The 21,594-nt window shown below is 38.0% G+C and overlaps 1 protein-coding gene across 2 annotated transcripts in view; it reads left to right on the top strand.

Annotated features, from left to right (window-relative positions):
* LOC308403035 (growth/differentiation factor 11-like) overlaps window positions 1–17,733 on the top strand; it is a 23,337-nt gene extending 5,604 nt beyond the window's left edge. Inside the window, exons 2-3 of one of the 2 annotated variants that reach the window (XM_080892263.1) lie at window positions 7,180–7,553; window positions 14,035–17,733. In XM_080892263.1, coding sequence (XP_080748389.1) covers window positions 7,180–7,553; window positions 14,035–14,415 — 755 coding nt within the window. In that variant the 3' untranslated portion in view covers window positions 14,416–17,733. The remainder of the gene's footprint in view (window positions 1–7,179; window positions 7,554–14,034) is intronic. The other variant, XM_080892264.1, reaches the window with a different exon arrangement.
* Window positions 17,734–21,594: the final 3,861 nt, after the last annotated feature.

The raw sequence follows: 21,594 nt of genomic DNA, 5'->3' as shown, positions 1-21,594 counted from the left end.
GGGATGAGTTTTAAGAACAAAGGAGATTCATATTTCAGGCTGCCGGAGCTGCTGATCGGTCAGTGCGTGTTTGATTGTGTAACATATTTATATGAAACATTTGATTTCAATTTTAAAAGACTTCACATAGTGTTTCAACATGAAGTTTTTAAAAATTCACAAGACACTTAGTGTAGAAGTTCAAAAGAGGTCAGTGAGAGTTTGCTTGTGTAATATCTGCTAAAAGTTTGAATGGCTTTGTCTGTGCATTCACATAAGATGAAAGATAAATGAGGATGTCGTCTGCATAATTATGAAACGTGATTTCATTATTTCAGCAGGCATCTAAAGTGACATAATAAATCTGAGCCAGTGGCTGAAAATTTGATGAATTCTCACCTCGATTCCTTGCAGCAGTAGCCCTGGCTTTGTTATGTAATCCAGCAACAATTACATGTTGCTGGTTGAAGGGTGGGAAGCTGCTGACAGATTGTAACTTGTAGCTATTTATTTTTACTTTTGTTAACATTACCAACCAAAAAAAAAAAAATTGGAAGCAACACAAAATGTTTCATAATTTGTTTTGGATGAATGATTAAGATTATTGTAAATGGAGATTAAAACTGGTGTTGTTGGGTCTGAATGGTGGATGTACTGGTGAATAGTGATATACTGTAGATCTCAGGGCTTGAACTGGCATGTAAGAGTCCAGTTCACCCCACTGGACACCTTTGGAAAGTATGAAAGTTTCTGAGAAATCAGTCATTAATATTATTTTAAAAATTAATTCTAATATTATTATTGTTCATATAGGTATTTCTTTCTCCTACAGTAGTTCAAATTATAAAAATTTAAAATGTTTTCTGCCTTTTCACTATAATCTTTAAATAATAATATGTAATGATTGTAGATTAAATGATTGCACAAAAACTGAGAGATGTGCATCATTTGTTTTCTAAACAGCAAAAATTATATTTTCCGTTATTAACCAAGTGGGGCAAAGCGTGTGTCTTCATTTGTGCTCATGTTTTCAGTTTTGCTTTGCTTTTAAATATCAGCTGTGGCTCAGGTGAACATTTTCAGAATCCAGATTTTCTGAGGGCGGTTTTTTCAAATATAAACATACATTTTGATGCAGTGGTTTAATTTCCCATCAAACTGAGCTGTAAGTGCATCACAAACCGCTGCTACGTATCGTTTTCTCACAGCATGTCAGGTGCATTGGAATGAAAAGAGTAACATTGACAATAACTACGAATAATGTATTTTTGTACTATCAGAAAAATAATCTCTAATATCTGAGCTAATATCTGTATTTTGCAGGCTTTGCAGTGGAAGATTTCTGGTGTCTGTTTGTAGTCTGCTTGTAGTCCAAAGAGTGTTGACCAATCAAATTTGAGCAGATTTGGCAAACAGTCTGCATGACAGCATTATACGTGCCAAAATAAAATCTCAGTCAGATGAAAAGATCATTTTTAGTGGCTTTTTAAAATTTTCACCTCAAACACTAAGTGTTAGACCACCTGTGCACCTTCCTGTCCTAGTCAAGAAATATATAGAGCACTAAAGTAGACAGATCACTCCACTGCAGGGACTAAACCCTAATAACTCAGCCTGCACACACACAGTCCCTCTAACTGTGAAGAGTTTAACACCAAATGCACAACCTACTAATGTATGGTTCTCGTTTTATGCCTGTTTTTGTCAGAGAGAGAAAGCACCACCTATTACATGAAGTAGTCTGGTCTAGATAAGCCAAACCAAGCTTAGAGCTGTACCTGGTTCCAGCTCTGGTTTCATGGATCTGCATTAGTGTCATTCTCTGTTTTGTTTTGTTTTTCTTTCCAGCAACTTTCTGTGTCACGGTTATTTCTAGCTATCCAGATATATGGGGCAATTTGGAAAAGTTTCATGCAATGTTTTAAAAAATGAAAAATATTGCTACACTTAATTTCATTGAGAAGCAACAACCAGAATACGCTAGGCTGTAGTTATACTATGGCTGTAGCATGTGGTATCACTTGTAGCAGGGAGATTTAGACAATAAATCCTAAAAAAAAAATAAAATAAAATAAAATCTGTAAGTAGTTCACAGGTGATTTTATCCTTCCCCGTTCCATCGTGTAGTTCAGTGATACATCCCTGCTGAAGAACTCTTAAACAGTAATCTTACACAAGAAATTTCAGATTGTTTTGAGATAATAATGTCTGTAAACCTGATGAATATCCACCTGACTGACATATTTTTGGGGTAGCTGCAGTGAAAGGTTTGAGCTGAAGCACACTCTCAACATTTTATGTGAATAATGTGAGACATTAATAAACAGGAAGTTAAAGGTCTAGAATAGCGCTGTGTGAGTACTTCTGATTGGTAGTTTTTTGTTTTTTTTAAAAAAGGTTGGCTAAAGTTTCACATAAAAGTTTTTTGTTTGGTTTTGTTTTTTGCTCTTTGGGTCATTTTAGCTCAACTAGGAAAATTTGCTCTGACTTTCCTTGGAAGTTAAATGTGTTGTTGTATAGAAATGAGTACTGTGCATGACAGTTGGGGGAATTTAATACCTGCAAATTCATTTATTTTTTATTATTTTATGGCTCTGTGTCTATTAAACTAAATAATCATCTGATATTTTAGTGTTCATTCTCACTTAAGTCTGATAGCAATTTTTAAAAAATGCCTTTGAGTCAATTAAAACCCTCTACTTGCTTGTGTAACGCATGAGAAAAGTTTTGCATTTAACAAAGCAGAACATTGTCCTGTGGCTTTAATGTCCTGCATGTATGTGTGGCTGCACACAAACACAAGCAGTGAGAACCGGGCGTGCTCCGTGCTGTCCAGCTGTCCACCTTATTGCTGTTCTCAATGCGCACTCGCTCTCCCCATCCTTCTGCCCAGCAGCCGTGCCCCTTCACTACAAACATGTGAAACTCCAAAAAAACAATGAGTTTTACTGTGTTTGCTGAGGGCAGTTGGTTTGGAGCTGGTGTATGTTGTGCATTTATGTGTGGCTGCATGTTTCCATGTGTGTGTGTTCACTGAGCTAGAACAGGGTGCATTAGGAGGTGTCTTTTGTTGCTCCTGGGGGGCTACTGTGCTCAGTCCTAATAGGAGTCTTGTGCCTGCCGTTGTCCCCGGGAAGGGCTTCTGAATGAGGGGGTCTAACTTTACACACATACACACACACAAGTACGCACACACATCCTCCATCCTCAGCTCGAGCTCGGCCTCCCCCACCACCCTCTCCTTTCCCCTGGGACTGGCCGAGAAACAAAGAGGGAGCGGGGCTGGGGTGGGATGGGATGTTTGAGGGGGTGCACTGTGGCCCCTGTCTTATTAGAAGGGTCGTGAACGTGTCACGATGATTAATATGCCGAGGTGCGCAGGGATACCCTAGAGTCACATTTATTCAACACGAAGGCTCCCAAACACACACTCACTACAAAATGGCACATTTGCATTTCCCATTAAGAAAAGAAAATATAGATATATATGCAAATGAAACTCCTATCTAGGGTCATACTATTATGCATTATCCATGTGGACATTAACAATAGGTGACCATTTCTCTCACCACCACATCTGAGCCGCGTACTTCCACCTGATTGGTGTAATCTGCTGCACAGCTAGGCGTCATTGCAATTTCCAATGCAAGTTAGGAAAGGATATAAACAGTTTATGAACTTTGGTCAAACTATGTGGTTATTCACTATTAAAAAAGTTGTTTCTTTGCTTTATTTGACAAGGAACATTTTTGACTGATTTAAAAAATAAATTTAAGATATATAACAGATAAGTTCACATTGAGGCATACTGTGTATGTGACTGAGTGGACAGGTTGCCACAACAAAACAGTAGAAACCTTTGTAATATATATATATATATATATATATATATATATATATACGGACATATATACATATATGTATAAATACATGTATGTATAAAATCTATCCTTCTACTGTAGGTGCATTCCTCGGTCTCATATTACTTATTCATTGTATAACTACACCCTAACTTTCCCTCTCCATCTGTTTTCAACAGCTTACCCGGCTCAGTTCTCATCCATCCCTCAGGAACGTCACTGTGTTCACTTATTAAAAGCATTTAAATGGGCGAGAACTGTATGAAAACTGACAGATGGCATGCTGAATAAACCCTTATATTCTATAAGGCTCCTCTTACATGCATGTATAGGAGGCTAGCCATGGAACACAGGTACCCAGGGAGTCCACCAGATGTTTGATAGGCTCACCTGCAGGCCCGCTGCGTGTTGGCAGTAAAATCCATGCGCTACATATGCTGCAATTATACCACAGGGAAATAAAGCGCTATAATAATGAAGCAGGCAGGAAACATGAGGAGGAAAATCAAACAAACCTGGTTTCCTTTGCAAAAACACAGTCTCTTTCTTTCCGTCTTTAATTTGGATTTCAGTTTGAATAAAATGAGATGAGTGCTCTTACTGTAAAGTAATTAGTTTCTACTTTTCATCTTCAGTTTAGCTGACGAGAGAGGTGTTTGTGCTCCAGTAGGTGGTGCTGGAAAATTGCGCAGGAAATTAAGCCATAAAAACAGTCTCTCCATAAAATTATAAGCTTTTCAACAGCGGTTACTTCAGGTGGAAGGATTAAATGTCCCACCGCTTTTTTTCTGGATCTTTACAAGCTAGACCTGCTCGTTTTGCACACGTGGAGCACTCTGGCAAGGCGTGGGATGTAATTAAGCTGCAGGCATTCATCCTCCATGGTTTTCCTCTGACTTGTGCACTAACAGGATCCATAAAGGCACAAATTGATTTCACCTATCAATGCAGTCATTGTTTAACATGACGTAGCTCATATGTTGTGCATGTGTGTTTAATAACCGGGGACCTCGCTGGATCACGGCGTGCAGGCCCTGCTTCTCGGATTACTCTGCTTGAGAAACTGACCATTTCATCCCCTCAGCATTTGTTGGATTTTTCTCACAAAGGCGATGAAATGTGTTTGCAAAGGAAGTGCTGGTGTATTCACGTCCTCATCTGCAGTGACTCAAAACAACAAAAAGTATTAATCACAAGCAAATTTGCAGAATAATTCATTACCAGTTTTGTGCTGATGAGCAAACACAACACCACCCACGTTAATTGCTGTGACCCCAGCAACCCCCCAAAAGGAACATTGTTTGTCCAGCGTGAGACACTGTATAATTTACACTCACTAATGACTTGGAAATACAGGCTGAAGGACCACGTCTGTCCCTAACTTGGCTCTTATTCAATGCTTGCCTTGGACTCTTCTAATGGACAGTCCATTTGTACCTCAGTGAATTCTTATCCCTCAATGCATGCCCATAATTAAATTGCAGTGTCCTCTCCTGGTTTGATAAACAATTCACTATTGGCTGCAGAATCTCCACCCTAATCAAAACAACAACAAAGTGATTCAGCGTTGTTATGTGTGCGCCTGAGGTTTCCAACGATTCTCTGGTGAAAAGGCGTGACGTGAAGAAAGACATATTACTATTGCCAAAGGGTTGACCTTGACCTTCAAACTCAATCTGGCTGTTAGAGCTGCCCCTCCCCAGCACCCCTGAGATGTAAAGAGGCTGACAGGTTTGACCCCTGATCCCATTTCTTAACTAGGCTGAGGTTCCAAATAACCTTTTGACCCAGGAAGCAGGTTGCCTGAGCAACCTCAGATTTAGCAATGATTGACAAGTTGATACAGTTTTTTTTTTCTTTTTTAAAAAGATGGACAACCGCAACTCCTAAAAGTGCAGAATCTGTAGTTTTAATTTGTCCGATTTGCTCGGAGATAATGGACAGTTTAAATAATCTATTGTACTCTCGGCACATTATTATGCCAAATAAGTACAGAATAAATTTCCCTTAGTAAATGAATGCTTTACATGGAAATGAATGAACGAATTCAATGGATGGACGTGTCATTATATCAGATGGAGGTCTATGTAAATGACCATGTGCAGATCTGACATGTGGTGCAAATCACCAAAACACCAGAGCCCGCCCGAGATCATGACAGGAATAAATCTGGCTCTTTAAGGGGACGCCTTGTGTTCTGTGACATAACCCTTAATCCAGACCCCAAATACATTAGTAATAAAGGGACCCACTCGGAAAAAAAAGAAACCTTGAAATGTTTTAGTTTTGCTAGTTAAATGCAGGGGTGGGCCATTTCATTATGAGTGACCCAGGGGAATCTAAGGTTACCATCTGTCCACTGGCCACCATTACAGATTCTTGTTTTTATATGCAAATGTATCTGTTTTCCAACCTTAATGTAATCACACATGTAACTGAATAGATAACTGACAGCCTTCAAGCAGACAGGCTGAGGATGGCTGTCAGTTTACTACAGACATGCTGCTTTTATTAAAATAAATGTTAGGGGGGGTTTGTTTTGTTTTTTAACATTGTCATGCTGTAAAATGAACACCAGGTATCTCTCTCGGTTTAGATCACACTGTTTCTGTAAATTATGGGCACTTTTCCAGGTGTTTACAATCTAACATAGTAACTATAGTTTTCCCCAAAGAACCTACAAACTATTACATCTAGAATAAGAAGTATCCTTTCAAGAGTGCAACCCTTTTTAACTAATTCAGTGCTTCTGTTTATTTGTGCCATGCAGGCCTATCACAGTCGTTGGCTTTATGATCCATTACAAAGCATGAAGTAGTGCATATGTGCTTTCTGATGCCTTCACAATGCACTGTTTATTTTTATATTAGAGAGGAGAAAATCCCACTTTTACTGAAGCTTCTGTTTTCCTCTGAGTATTCATGAAAGCTGTTCTGAAACAGTAGAGAAAGAAAGCTGCAGAGTGATGCTGCAGATTCTCCTAATTAATTAATTCTTTGTTATCTTCTAAAGACCTCACATGACTCAGTTGGAAGGATGCCTTTTGTTTATTAGCAGCATATGAACAGAGCGTGCTGGTTTGTCCTTTTGATGATGATGGCGATTTTGCATTTGTACATCCAAAACACTGACCATTAAATTGCTACTACTTTATTTATTTATTTGTCTGTTGTTTTAGAAAAGATGATGATGAAAACGAAAAACCATGCGATTAGAGGTGGAAAACCAGAATAAATATGAGTACTTTTTTGCATTTAGATTAAAATGCAAACACTCTTAATGCTGGTGAAACGACTGTCCACGTGTGCTTCAATAAATCTGACTCTCCTCTGTTTCACAGCGGAGCCTCTGGTGCAGGTGAATGGAAAGCCCAGCTGCTGCTTCTTCAAGTTCAGCCCCAAACTGATGTTCACCAAGGTGCTGAAGGCCCAGCTGTGGGTGTATCTGCGACCGCTGCAGCAGACCTCCACCGTCTACCTGCAGATCCTGCGACTAAAGCCAGTCACAGAGCAGGGCAGCCGCCACATACGCATCCGCTCCCTGAAGATAGAGCTCAATTCCAGGGTCGGCCACTGGCAAAGTATTGACTTTAAGCACGTGCTGCAGAACTGGTTCAAACAGCCCCACACTAACTGGGGGATCGACATCAACGCCTTTGACGAGAGTGGCAATGACCTGGCAGTTACCTCACTGCGACCTGGGGAGGAGGGACTGGTAAGGACCCTCAGACCTGTCCCTGGGATGGGGAGGGAAATCACTTTGTGCACATGCAAATTCAGATTTTATTCAAAGAAGGCAATTAGAAGATCATATTATTAGTCGATAAGTTGGTGTTAATAATCGAACAAAAAAGTGAAAGAAAAAGCTTGAAGGCAGTAATCCTGTGCATCATTTCTGTCTCTCCACATATTTTTACTTCTACAATAAACTCTTTGAAGCATGTAGAGTAAAATTTATACACAAAATATACCAGTCGCTAGTGAGGAGCCACTACAGCTATACCGTGTTTTTTTAATGATCCCCTTCCAAGTTTTACATATATTGTAATATTGTTTCCTAATATCAGATTAACATCAAGTACAACATCAGGATAAACATCCTGAGCAGACTGTAAAATAAAATAAAATAAAATAAAAACATGTGGTATCACAGAGACAAAAAAATGACAAGTATATTTTAAAATATACAATAATGAGATAGGAAGAAAACACAGGGGTGTCTAAGCGGACGAAATTGGAGGTCCACAAAAAGGGGAGTGTATAATGCTAAAATCTAGAAAAACTGGGCTGACGACAGTGAGACAGTGATAGGTAATTATATTTTGTAACTTTATTAATAGTAAAGCCTGATTTTAATAGGCTCTAAGACTCTAGAACAACTAAACAGCAACCTGAGCTCAAACATTACAGTACAACTAAAGCTCAGCATTACTTTAATGAAAGAAACACCAAAACATGCGGCAAAAACTTTAAGCAGTAAAAAACAAATAAATCCAAAATGCCCAAAAAAAATCCAAAACAACACAAAACTACCAGACCTTGAATATACCTCCTTACATTAAGAAATATCTGCAACCGCTCTGCAGCGGGTAGAACGGTTTTTGGTTGTTGTTTTTTTGTGAATCTGCATTAATTTTAAATCAAACAGAAAATCCTCGCCATGCAATCATAACATCGCAGTGAACTGCTGAAGGCCTTTGATGCTTTACTCCTGAGTTCCCCTACGTATTTTCTGTATGATTTCAAACTGTATTTAAATCATATCTATACTGGTAAATCTGGGTTCTGAAAACAGCCGTGACCACTCGAACGCAGCTGTTTCAGATCGGCCACCATATTATGGATATCAACAAAGTCTAATGACGTCTAATGATACAAAAAGTTCTTTCTGCGCAAAATACTTTTCAGAAAATCTGATTTTTATTCCTTTAGTTTTAGGTAGAAATCTTTTTTTTTTCACTTTCTTAAAGATAACAACACCAGTTAAAGGACTACTCCATTTAAAAATGATCCTGCTAGGACGAAAACATGTTTATTTGCAATGGTTCACCTTGGGGAAAATGTGAAAACTTTAAGTAATTAAGACTAATTTTTACCCAGTGTTCCTTTGAATACTTGGGATTTTTTTCCACACTGCAAGTATGCTTCACTTTTTTCAATGCTAAACCTCTGATGTAATGGATGGAGCTGCTTCAACCTTAAACCTCAAAGGAAAACTCATGAACCATTAGTCTAGTTAGCAATCCCAGAGTTACTGCAACTGACAGTTACAACATCCCTGTTGGATTATGTAGGCCATCTATCCTGGTTAAGCAACACCAAATATTTACCAAGTGATTATTTGGGTCAGCTCTTCACAACACGTATCAAGGGTCAGCTCTGGTGTCTTGGCCAATAAATCGCTGCCTTCTGAGCACACAGCAGTGTGCTATATTATTCTTGGTAACCCAAGAAAAAGGAAAAGATCAAAAAGACATGCAAGTGTACAAAAATAAAACAAAACACAACAAGAAAGAAAGTCAAACTCTGCTTCTTCCTGATCCTCTGGGTCTTTTTTCTACAACAAAAGCCCTAAAGGCCAGGCTGACATGGTCTCACCCCAACAGCCTTTCAGCTTATTTCCTCTTTTCAGTGTGCTCGAGCCCAGCTGGAATCACTGTGAGGAGAAGAAGGCTTTGTAAAACAAACATGATGGAGTAAAATATTTGATGTGCTCGCCTCTGCCCAAAGGTCAAGGTTATGGTAGCCTGCAGATGACCTCTTGGGTCATGAATCAAACCAAGCGTACAGAGTCAGCTATCGATGTTTGAATAGACCAGTTTCTCTCAAAGCCCATGGAGTCAGTGCTCAAATGGAAAGTTGTGTTTCCTATTCAAAGCTGACAAATTAATTCATACATTTTAGTTAATTATGAAATGACTATTCAATTTAATTCTTTTTCTTTTCTTTTTATACTTACAAGTGTGGTTTCTTTGTATTCTTTGTACTCAGAGTTCAGTAGAAAAAGAGTTAGGGGCTGAAATGCTTGCCGTGTGAGCGAAGTGCTATGAAATCCATTTTGTTTCGTTAAAGTAGATCAAAGTCTTTGTAGAGAAAATATATTTGCTCTTACATTATTTAGTATCAGAGATTTCTACTTTCCCATCAGATCCTTTGCACACAGATGTCCAGATCACCACATGAATATTAATGATGGAGTTATAAACCGTATGTCACAGCATTGTAAATGTTTCATTTACGATAGAGTCAAGAGCCCATATGGTTTGTTAGATGAATTGAGCACCTGACATGGCACAAAGCTTACAGAATCTGCAACTGTCGTACAGGGACATGCTATTTGTACAATTACTAGACTTTTATTTCAGATATCAATTTCTTATTTTAGCACAGATATTACTAGTAACAATCATTAAAGTGCCTCAGTAAGACAGTATGACAATTGACAGTAAGTCATCACTGTATGTATACAGCACTCATCTTTATCAAGGATTTTATGATATATCTGTTATTTCTTCTGTGATTTTTAGGCTACATTTGTAACTCTTCTAATGCTCATCATGTTGCTATAACAAAGTGCAAATACTTCGTTACTGTGCTTAAGTAGAATTTTGGGGTATCTGTATCTGTACTCCCTACATTTTCAAACAAGTATCTGTACTTTCTACTCCTTACATTTGCAAAACAGACTCATTACTTATGGTTTTGACAGATTTGAGGGAAATTATTATTTCATGTCACTGCGAGCCCTAGAACATCAAACCAATCTGAGCCTTAACAGCAACACATGAAAAGCAGTCCTGTTAGTCTATTAATCACTAGAGGATGTCGCATAAAAAGAGACAAAAGAGGTAAAACCACGTGTTATAATCAGGGGTTAAACTGTTTGTGTCCAGTTTTTTACAGCTGCTGTATTTCGCAGGGAGAGAAAAAAAGAGAGCTAACTTCACTCGGAGATGAAGAAAGAGAGGTTATATTTAAAAGTAAGGACTGCTCAGTGGTAGTCCTAGTGTTTTTAAAATAGGTATTGTGTCATTATGTTTTTTCAAATTGTGAGACCTGCTGCAATGCAGGTCTCTGAGGGAGACTAACTGTGTCATTTAAAGGTGGCATGAAAAAAAATCAGCAGTTTACTGCAGGATAAACAGATTAGTTTGCTGTACTCTGGTGGGTTCAAAGTAAAGAACAGTGTGTGTAACTGGTGCACAGTGGCTGTGGTGCTCATGGTCAGCGTTAGGTTACATCAAGTGTAGCAGAGATGAATTTGAAATTAAGCTGATGATGTTAAGACCCATAAAGACAAACATAAAGACTGTCATTGTAGAGAATGAAAATAGGCCAGGACAACTCATCTGCTTACATCTGGTTCAATTCAGTTGTGTAAATCCACAAGAAGCAGTAACACTCAGAGCAGTAGCAGACTAGATCAGCTGAAAACAGCCTGTACATTAAGAAAATCCAATAGAGCTCTCAATAGAAATTATTGAGAGTCATGAGTCCCTTTCCCGATGGCGAGCCATTAGAACTGATTTTAGGGTTCCTCCACATGCTGAATCACACTTTAACCTCTTCCTTACTCATTTTCATTTTAGTACTGATAGTCTGTGCTTCTACTTAAGTACAAAATGTCTTTACTTTTGCCACCTCTGCAAATAACTACTCTGAAGTCACTTTGGTGGGTTTTTGTACTTAACTCACTGAATCCATTTTGTGGTGGATTGAGTTGGTGTGATTATTGGTGTCTTTATTTAAAATGCACTGACTGCCCCCTCCCTTGCATGAGGTGAGATGTTTGCAAAGGTTTTGGACATATATATTGTGCAGGTAAAGATAATAATATTCATTCAACATTTACAGACATGTATAAAATCTTGGCCATAGCTTACAAATCTGAAGCTGCACTCTCTCTAAAGGGCAGCAGGAGGCGACACCTTAGGTTGAAAAATGCATTGATGATATTCTGATCTCAGTCAGTGGCTTTAAATCTTATTTGTAATATAGATGTTTTAGATTATGAATCCTTTTAGAGTGAAACAGAAGATTAAGCAAGTAAGGGTGGGCCGATTCTCTGCCTGCAGCACCCTGCCTGTCTATGTCAGACTCTTTATTTGTTCTCAGTTCAAGATAATAAAGAAATAGTTCAGGATTTTAGAAAAGAAGTTATTTTTTATTACCAAAGTTTGATTATAATATTTACAGTATTGAGAATATGAAGCTGCTGCAGTTTAGCCTAGTGCAAAGATTGGAAGAAGGGAGAAACAGTTAGTCAGGCTTATTCCAGAAACAGATGTCCAAGGATGCTGATTAAAACACTGCTTTGTTCTTTAATTATGTTTTTTATTCCCACAAATAAATAGAGGAAATAAACTAGAACAGAAGTAAACTGTTTCATCACAAATAGCAGACAGGCGTAACGACTTCCCAAAGTGTGGTTTTCTTTGTGTGGTTGAATATGCACTGCACAAAAATGACGTGTGGATGGATAAAATGTTCTAATCAGAGCTGAAGAAAGAAAGATTTGGTTGATTGTAAGAATCCAGTTGATGAATGGTGCAATTCCTATAATACATAGAAAATCCCAACAATCAGATAACTGCCTATGAGCAAACACTTGATAACAGTGAGAAAGAAAAACTTGGTTTTAACAGGACGAAACCTCCAGCAAAGCCGGGCTCAGGGAGGGGGAGCCATCTGGTGCAACTGTTTGGGGGTGTGGGTAGAAAGACAGGACAAAAGACACACACAGAGAGCCGGAGTTTGAAATTATTACTAATGATTACATTATTAAATTCAGAGTGTAGAAGAAATGCTCCGTGCATTATGTGGAACTAAGGGAGAATTTTTTTTATAATTTTTATCAGAATGTAAAAGCAGGAAATTAGAGGTCATCCAGGTCTATATGTCTTTAAGACATGTCTGTAGTTTAACTAATTGGTGTATGTCATCTGCCTTCATGTATAGATAAAGCTGGGTGTCATCTGCATAGCATTAAAAATGTATGCTATATCTTCTAACAATACTGCCCAAGAGAAGCATATATAATGCAAAAACATTCTCCATTCACATGAAAAAAAATAAAATAAAATAAAATAAAATAAAATAGATATGATTCATTTAGAAGTATATTCGAAATATCAGTTATCATTGCTGTATGGTAATAGGTTAAAAGAGTTGGTTGCTGTCCAGCTAGACTGACTGAGATGAGTTAAAACAGTTAATAGCACTAACCCCCAGTCACACAGGGCAAGAGTTGGTTTTACAGTACCTGGCAACCACCAGGTATTGTGGTTGCCAGGTAAAATGAGCATTCCCCAACCAGTTGTGAATTGTTGCTGGCAGTTGATGGCTAAAGCCACAATCATGTAGGCAACTTTTTCTTTGAAGGCAAAACTTCTTTATTTCTGATAGTGTCACACTTTTTACGATTTCACAAGAACTTGTACAGTAGCTGGACAGTTTTTGTAAGCCCTTCACTTCCATTCAAAGTATGATGGCAACTATATGCTAGCTATCAAAGCAATCACAGGGAACCTTTTGTCAACACCAATGACTGGTGGTTTCCATGGACAATTCTCTAGTCCTGATTGATTGGTGCTCTATTCATTTTACCCTACATTATCACATATTCAACATGGTTGACAAGACAATGTGGTTTTTACTTGCAACAGCGAAAACCACACGGAAATGTCAGTATGGGCCCGCTCCTTGTCATTCTGCATATCTATTGGTTACACAAATCTACATTACAAGGTGAAGCTTGACCTCAGCTGGCACATTCTGCTCTGCTTTTTTCAACACTGTGACAAACCATCATTGCACAGCACAGGACATAGAAAAGAATCGCTTCTAGGGTTCTTGCATTCTATGTGAAAGGCCTTAAAGATCATCAACCATCTGTCATCTTGAAATCTGACAAATCCAAGTCTGCTTTACCCATGTCTAGTGGTTAGTATGCCCTGTTACTGGAACATTTGATTTCCTTGACTCATTATACCACCAAAATGTAAGAGTTTAAAAGAAACACATACGAGACACACTAAATTCTCAGACCAAAATGTTGAAAATAACTGATGTTATCTAAATGTTTGCATTAGCCAATTGTCAGTTTATTGTATTTTCCTTTGCTGTCATGTCTCTGCTGTTGTTCTCTTATAACCACCTCTTTCTTTTTGTCCTGCCCCTCCTCCCCCTGATTCCAGCAGCCGTTTCTGGAGGTGAAGGTTCTTGAGACAACCAAACGTTCTCGGAGAAACCTCGGCCTGGACTGCGATGAGCACTCCACTGAGTCTCGCTGCTGTCGCTACCCTCTAACTGTGGACTTTGAGGCGTTCGGCTGGGATTGGATCATTGCCCCTAAACGCTACAAAGCGAACTACTGCTCTGGCCAGTGCGAGTACATGTTCATGCAGAAATACCCGCACACCCACCTGGTGCAGCACGCCAACCCGCGAGGCTCCGCGGGGCCCTGCTGCACCCCAACCAAGATGTCTCCCATTAACATGCTCTACTTCAATGACAAGCAGCAGATCATTCACGGCAAGATTCCAGGGATGGTGGTGGATCGATGTGGCTGCTCTTAGGCTGCTGGAGGAAGCACATTTGTGTAAAGCCCACATTAAACCACCTGAAACCCTTTCTGAGCTCTCCCCTGGCACCAGAACCCACTCCTCGGCACCAGATTTCACTTCTGCTCAGCCACAAAAGCATTCCACTGGGTTTCCATTTGTCCAGTAATTAAACTGATTCTAACTGTACAAAAAAGTTATAAATGAAATAAGAATCAAAACAGAACTGAGTGATGGAAATACCATACATTATGAATGATTTAAAGAGGCTGTACTTGTGGAGCAGCTTTCGAAAGTGGTAAATGAGGCGCTATAGGACATATGTTAGTTTTGTGGGTTTTTAAAATATTTTTTTAATGACATCTTTGTGAAATATCCAGGTTAGTGGATTGAAATGACAGGAGACAGGAGTATTTACACTTTTAAGAGCAATTCCAGTTTTGAGGTGAGTTCGCAAATACTTCATTCCACAAATGCGTTTACTTCCAGTGTGATAAAAATGTTCTCAAAGGGGCATTATCAAAATTATTTTGCAATCCATCACTTTAACAAAAGCTCAGAAACAAAAACAAACACGATGTGAATAGGTTTAACTTCTGGACGTACCATTAGAGGAAATCCAAAATCTTCCTAAGAGTATTAGAGATATCCAAAAAAAAAACAAACAAACAAACAAACAAAGAAAATAAAACTGCACCCTCTTTTAATGTGTATTACCTGAGTTTGACATTTTCAAGTATCTCCAAAATCTCTCCACGGCAACTTTGATTTGTTTTGTTTGTTTGTTTGTTTTTAGATTTTTGTAATTAAATATTAAGAAAGGGTTATACAGATGGTCCATAACATGTTATGTAATATGTAATTTGGCCTCTGTAATGAGAGAGGCTTTCAAATCAAACCCTTAGGATGTGATTCAAGTTCAGCCTTAATTTAAGGGGTTTAACAAAAGTATGGCGCTAACTGTTTAGGAGCTATTTTCATATATAGTTCCCCATTTTCAGTGGTTTAAAATTAACTGCATAACTTATTATAGTTTAAATATAAGAATTGTTTTAATAGTTGAATTTTTGAATTGAACTATTGTTTGAATAGTTGAATACTAAAATGCAGTCTACAGTAAAAGCTACCCTCTGAGATGCATGCTCTACTGCAGTGATGGGGAACTCCAGGCCTCAAGAGCTGATGTCCTACAGGTTTTAGGGCTCACCCTGGGTCAACACACCTGAATCTAATGGTCAGTTCATTACCAGGCATCTGGAGAACTTCAAGACATGTTGAGGAGGTAATTTAGCCATTTAAATCAGCTGAGTTGGATCAAGGACACATCTAAAACCTGCAGTCCGTAAATTGTCCAATTACTTTTGAGCCTTTGAAAGCTATGGAAACTATGGGTATGAGAACTATGATAAAAATGAATGAATTCCTAAACAATTAATTAATATCCTGAACTTCAATCACATCTTGCTTGTTTTATTTAAAATCCATTGCAGTGGTGTAAAGGGGCAAAAATCTAAAAACCATCTTAGTCCAAAAATCTATGGACCTAACTTTACTAGTTCAGCTCCACATTTAAAAACAGATACATAAACTCAGTATTGCTGTTAACCATTTGGCAAAAAAGAGTTTACCTTGCACACTGAAGTCTAAAGAAAAACTGAAATCCAGATGCACCAAGTTATTCAGTACTGTTTTGGGGAGAAGGAAGAGGGCAGGCTTTGCCTTTTTTTTTGTTTTTTTTGTTTTTTTTGTTTTGTTTTTAATTTATCCAACAAAGGAAAATCTCGTTCAGCTTTTGCAGTAAATGTTTAAAACAGAGAGTTAAATGCACTGTTTTATAACTTGAAGAGGCTCGGGACTGAATATGTAATAAAAATAAAAAAAATAACAAAACAACAAAATGCATACCCTGAAATAAAAGACTCAATGCTCACTATGTCCTAAGTGAATAATTGAGCTGAAATTAACACAAACCACGATTACAGTTTTATCACTTTAAGTTTACATTTCTTTTTGTGCAGTGTTTGTGGTAGATGCATTACTCCTGACACACCAGTTCATGCTTCTTCTTTTTTTTTTTTTGCTAGTTTCAGAATGGATAAAAATACAAATGCAAAAGTGCAGTAATGTACTAAGACATTTTAGCTTTTATGATTTACAGCAAAGAAAACAAACAAAAAAAAGATAATTTAACTCAACCACTGATTTTAGCTTCGAAAACATATTTGACTGCATTTTGAAATGCCCCCATCCACATCAACCTCAACTGTATCATCGCTGTCATAATGGGAAAAAAAAGTATTTGTTAGTGCTTGAACGCAGAGTAGAATTAGTATGCTTGAAGCTTGTCTTTGTCTCCTGGGTATCAAAGCAAAGATATCCTTTTGTTATAAACGAAAGCACTATGCTGTTGGATAAAGGAAGAGCCTTCTGACATTATATATAAATGATATATGTATATATTAAAAAAAAAGAGGGGTACAAAAACCTTTTTGGGGGCACTCTACCTTACCAACAATAAATTTTGCACTATGGGACGTTCATGGCGTGAGGAGGTAAGTGTTGTGTTTTACCAAGCACAAGAGAGCTTGTACAGTATAGGTTAAAAAAAAAAAAAAGAAACTATTCAAGCTTCTGGTGATGAACCATAAACTAGCAAGGTTATCACTTCTTTTGGATGCCATCACACTTTCCTGACTTTGTCTGAAGCGGGGGCCTGTCCATACACTCACAGATCTCTATCAAATCTTGAACCTGGATGTACTGTAGCAGCGGCCTGAAAGGCCTCCACGCCCGCTTTGGCTGATAAGTCTTGTGCGTAATAAGTGTCTGGATCAATGACTGTAGAATGCTTTAACTGGAAAAGGCCCGCCCATCAACTTTAACCTGTCACCGCATTAGAGAGACTTCATTCTTTTGACGTAAAAAAAAAATGAGTCGAGTGTCTTACGTAGAAGTTTGGGGGGGATTTTATATTTTTTGGTTTTGTTTGTTTGCTTTTGCCTTTGTGTGTGTTTTAAGTGAAAGCACCCATGTAAGAATGGGAGGAGTACCCAGGGACTGTTAGCCAAAGTAGAGAATGACATGTTGTGTGCTGTAACTTTTATAATTGCAGGAATATGCTAGAAAATTTCAAAGGGAGGGAAAAAAGTTGGTTTAGGGGCAGTGGTTGGGTTAAAAAAAAAAAGAAAAAGCTGGTCCATTTTTATTTATTAATATTAAATACAATGCATTTCAAAGTCTGTCTACCTCACGTTAGCCTAAAAATTTGCTATCAGTTTATCAGAAACTTTTACTCATAAGAACATCCCCACCCCCACCCCAACCTTCCAAAAACAGATGAAAACCACAGGGTCCCCTTGCTCTCAGGTTCAGATTGAGTTATTGACAGAGTGACTGATGGTACCAGTTCTGGTAACGCGTGGTCAAAATATTAACTATGGTTAACGCTGTTGAGAAGTTACATTTTGAATTTTAGTCTTTGTATACTGGTATATGTAAGAGGGTTTTTTTTTCCATATAATTATATGAGAGTAAGCAATGTAAATACCAACCCAAATGTTGACATTTATGATGTTTTGGACAGGTTCACCGCTTCTAATGTTTTTCTCTCTTTCCCTCTTCATCCCTCTGTTCTTTGTGTAGTTAAAGAAAAAGAAAAATCACCCCACGTTTGTAGTTCTATGGTTGTGCATATGAGTAACTGTTCAATTATTTTTGCCTTTTGTTGTTTATTTACTGTCATTTTTCTTTTGTACAATAAATCATTTATTTAGCTTATGCTGCTTTTGTTGTTCTTAAGGTTTGCATCTGCGCAAATGGGAAACTTCGGACCACGCAGAATAAAATGAACTAGTTCACAATCAAAGTCCACGCTTTAAAATACAGAACCAAGTTCACAAACTAAAAATGAATTAGTCCACCTGCATGTTTTAGCTATTCTTTTTCAAAAGAACCTCAACCTGCCATCCTAAATACTCTATTTTCTCTTCAAAAATGAAATAAATTACTGTTTACTACTATAGAATCACAGAAAGATAAATGCAAAGAAATGTACAAAACACAGTCTTTCAATTTTACATTTTTATGTATCAGGACATAATAATGATCCAGCCCTTAGCAGCTCTTACAATTATGTAAATACACTACAGTAAGAAAGATCATTCAGAAGTGGAAAACATTCAGTTTCAGGGAAACTGCAAAAAATCCAAGAGCTACAGGCCTCAGTTAGCATCTTAAATATTAAAGTTCATGACAGTACAGTTCAAACAGACTAAACAAGTATGGCTTACTTGAAAAGAAGAAAGCCTCCTTACTATAAAAACACCATGTCAGCATGGTTTTCAAAGCACTGCTCAGGTTTTGCATTTAAACAAACCACCAAACTTCTGGAGCAGTCTCCTTTGGACAGACAAGAGAGTCGAGGTGTTTGATGCACAGTGCTGTATTTGGGGAAAACCAAACACAGCCTATCAGCACAAATACATCACATCACCAGTCAAGCACGGTGGTGGAGGGGGTGACGATTTGGGTTTGTTTAGCAGTCACAGGACCTGGGCACCTTGGAGTCATTAAGTCTGAAAGGCCATCTGTCCGACAGGCAAAGCTTGGGCAAAATTAGGTCAAGCAACAGGTCAATGATCCCAAACACACCAGCAAACCCATAACAGAATGACTGAAAAAGAAACAAATCAAGGTGCTGCAACAGCCCAATGTCCAGACCTCAACCTGATTGAGATGCTGTGAGAGAGCTGCAGATAAATCAGTGGTTACAACTCTCAATGAAAAAAAGCAACCTGGTACAGAAGAGAATAATGTGAGGGACTGATAGAGTCCCACAGAAAACAATTACTTCACATTATTGCTGCTAAAGATGGTGCTGCAAGCTACTGATTTTCACACATTGCTTCTGCATTTTAGCGTACTTTTTGTTAAAAAAAATAATAATAATAAAATAAAATAAATAATGATGTGGTGTAAGATGTCATGTTTGGTAGTTATGTATATACAATGTATATGTAAAATCTTTATTTTTACCATGATGGTAAAGACTGATAACTGCAAACAGATGAAGTTCATTATTTCCCATTTTTCACCACATTTTAAAATTGGACATATTTGTTTTCAGACAGGATTATAAGCTTACTTTGCCTCTCTCATCTGAACAGTGCCGTGACTGTAGCAAGAAAATCTGTAGCACTTTATAATATGGAAGGAATTTCAAGGTCTTTTATCTTAGAATAACAAGGTAATTATATTTACAAACTAATGCTTATCCGTATACACTGGAATAAGGGGTGAAAATTCAAGTTTTTACAGGAAAGAAGAAATTATTATATATTACATTTAAGTAGTGATTATCTTCCATGTATTTCTGCATAGAAATAAACATATTTCCCTGACTGACTCTGTAAATGGGTAATACCTTTAATGGAAGCAGGCTGAAGTGGCATAGTTTTCCGATCTTACAGCGTAATTACACGTTGTTTTTGTTTGTATGAGGGATTTGTATGAGGGACTATTCAGTTATACTCTGATAAGAGATGTAAAATGTGATAAGGATTGTTCTCCCTTTCACTGTTTAGGGTGATTTGCATTCAGAAGCTTTTAATAAAAAATAAATACAACACACACAAAAGGAAATTATACTGAATGCAACAAACACAACAAGAACATGAAAAAATAACACTTGGATAAACAAATTGAAATAAGCATAACAGGACAAACACCATTTAATAGGAAAGAAAAAATTCTTTTCATTTACTTAAACTCGTCCTTCAGTTGAGGGCATTTGTTCAAAAAGTGCATCTGATCCTGTCTGTGCAGACATCATTATTATTATTACGTTTGGTCAAATTTACACCAAAAAGATAATCAAAAAGATAATAGAAAAATAAAAATTCTATTCACATGACTCTACTTTTTACAGCCTTTTTGTAACTTATGATTGAAAAGTTTGCACAAAACAACTAATATTTTTGATAAAACCCATCATTAAAAGACAATAAAGAGCCTTTGACCCACAAAGTTTAATGGTGTTTACTTTTTAACTGTAAGTAGGAAACACTTTGTATCACAATTTCACATAATCGAAGAAGATTTCATTTAATTCTAGGAGAACTGCACCCGCTGTGGGCTGTATTATCAAGTGCCAATGGTAAAACTGGTTTCTTATTTATCTATCCTACCTTTTTTTTTTGATCAAGGTCTTTTTATTGAACAAAGAATTGCTTCCAACAACAATTATGGCAATATTGACAAACAGTCAGAGTGTGATTTGGAAAGACTGGCATCACAAGGCGTCACCCCAAAAATAGCTATAAACGGGCAGGGTGCAATTGGAACACCAAATATGTTGGACATGGTTTCAAATATGCTTTTCCAAAAGCCACCCAGTTTTGGACATGCCCAGAACATGTGAAATAGGGAAGCAGGCTCTCGTTTGCACCGGTCACATGTGGGGTCAAACCCATCCTTGATTTTGCTCAGTCTAGTTTTAGACCAATGGAGATGGTGAACAACTTTGAACTGAATCTCCACATGTTTAAGGCAAATAGATGACGAAGAAATTCTATTGATTATCTTATGCCAAGTCTCATCTGCAATCCGTTGGCCAAGATCACTTCCCCATCATTCCCTAAGTGATTGCAATGTGGACAGCCTAAAATTACTTAACAGCTCATAAACATCACTTATAACCCGCTTAGCATTTGGTTTAAAATCAAAAATATCATCCAAAAGGGATGGAGGTGGACAGGACGGAAAGCAGTCAGTATTAGAAGCAACAAAATTCCTGAGTTGTAGATACCTAAAAAAGTGTGACTGAGGGATCTTGAACTTGTTCACCAGCTGTTCAAATGAGGAAAATGGTAAATGGTAAATGGCCTGTATTTATATAGCGCTCTACTAGTCCCTAAGGACCCCAAAGCGCTTTACATATCCAGTCATCCACCCATTCACACACCCATTCACGCACTGGTGATGGCAAGCTACATTGTAGCCACAGCCACCCTGGGGCGCACTGACAGAGGCGAGGCTGCCGGACACTGGCGCCACCGGGCCCTCTGACCACCACCAGTAGGCAACGGGTGAAGTGTCTTGCCCAAGGACACAACGACCGAGACTGTCCAAGCCGGGGCTCGAACCGGCAACCTTCCAATTACAAGGCGAACTCTCAACTCTTGAGCCACAATCGAA

This window comes from Rhamphochromis sp. 'chilingali' (assembly GCF_963969265.1).
Source record: "Rhamphochromis sp. 'chilingali' genome assembly, chromosome: 9".
Taxonomy (NCBI): Eukaryota; Metazoa; Chordata; class Actinopteri; order Cichliformes; family Cichlidae; genus Rhamphochromis; species Rhamphochromis sp. 'chilingali'.
Note: the sequence above shows the minus strand (reverse complement) of the source record. Positions and strands in the feature narration are given on the sequence as shown.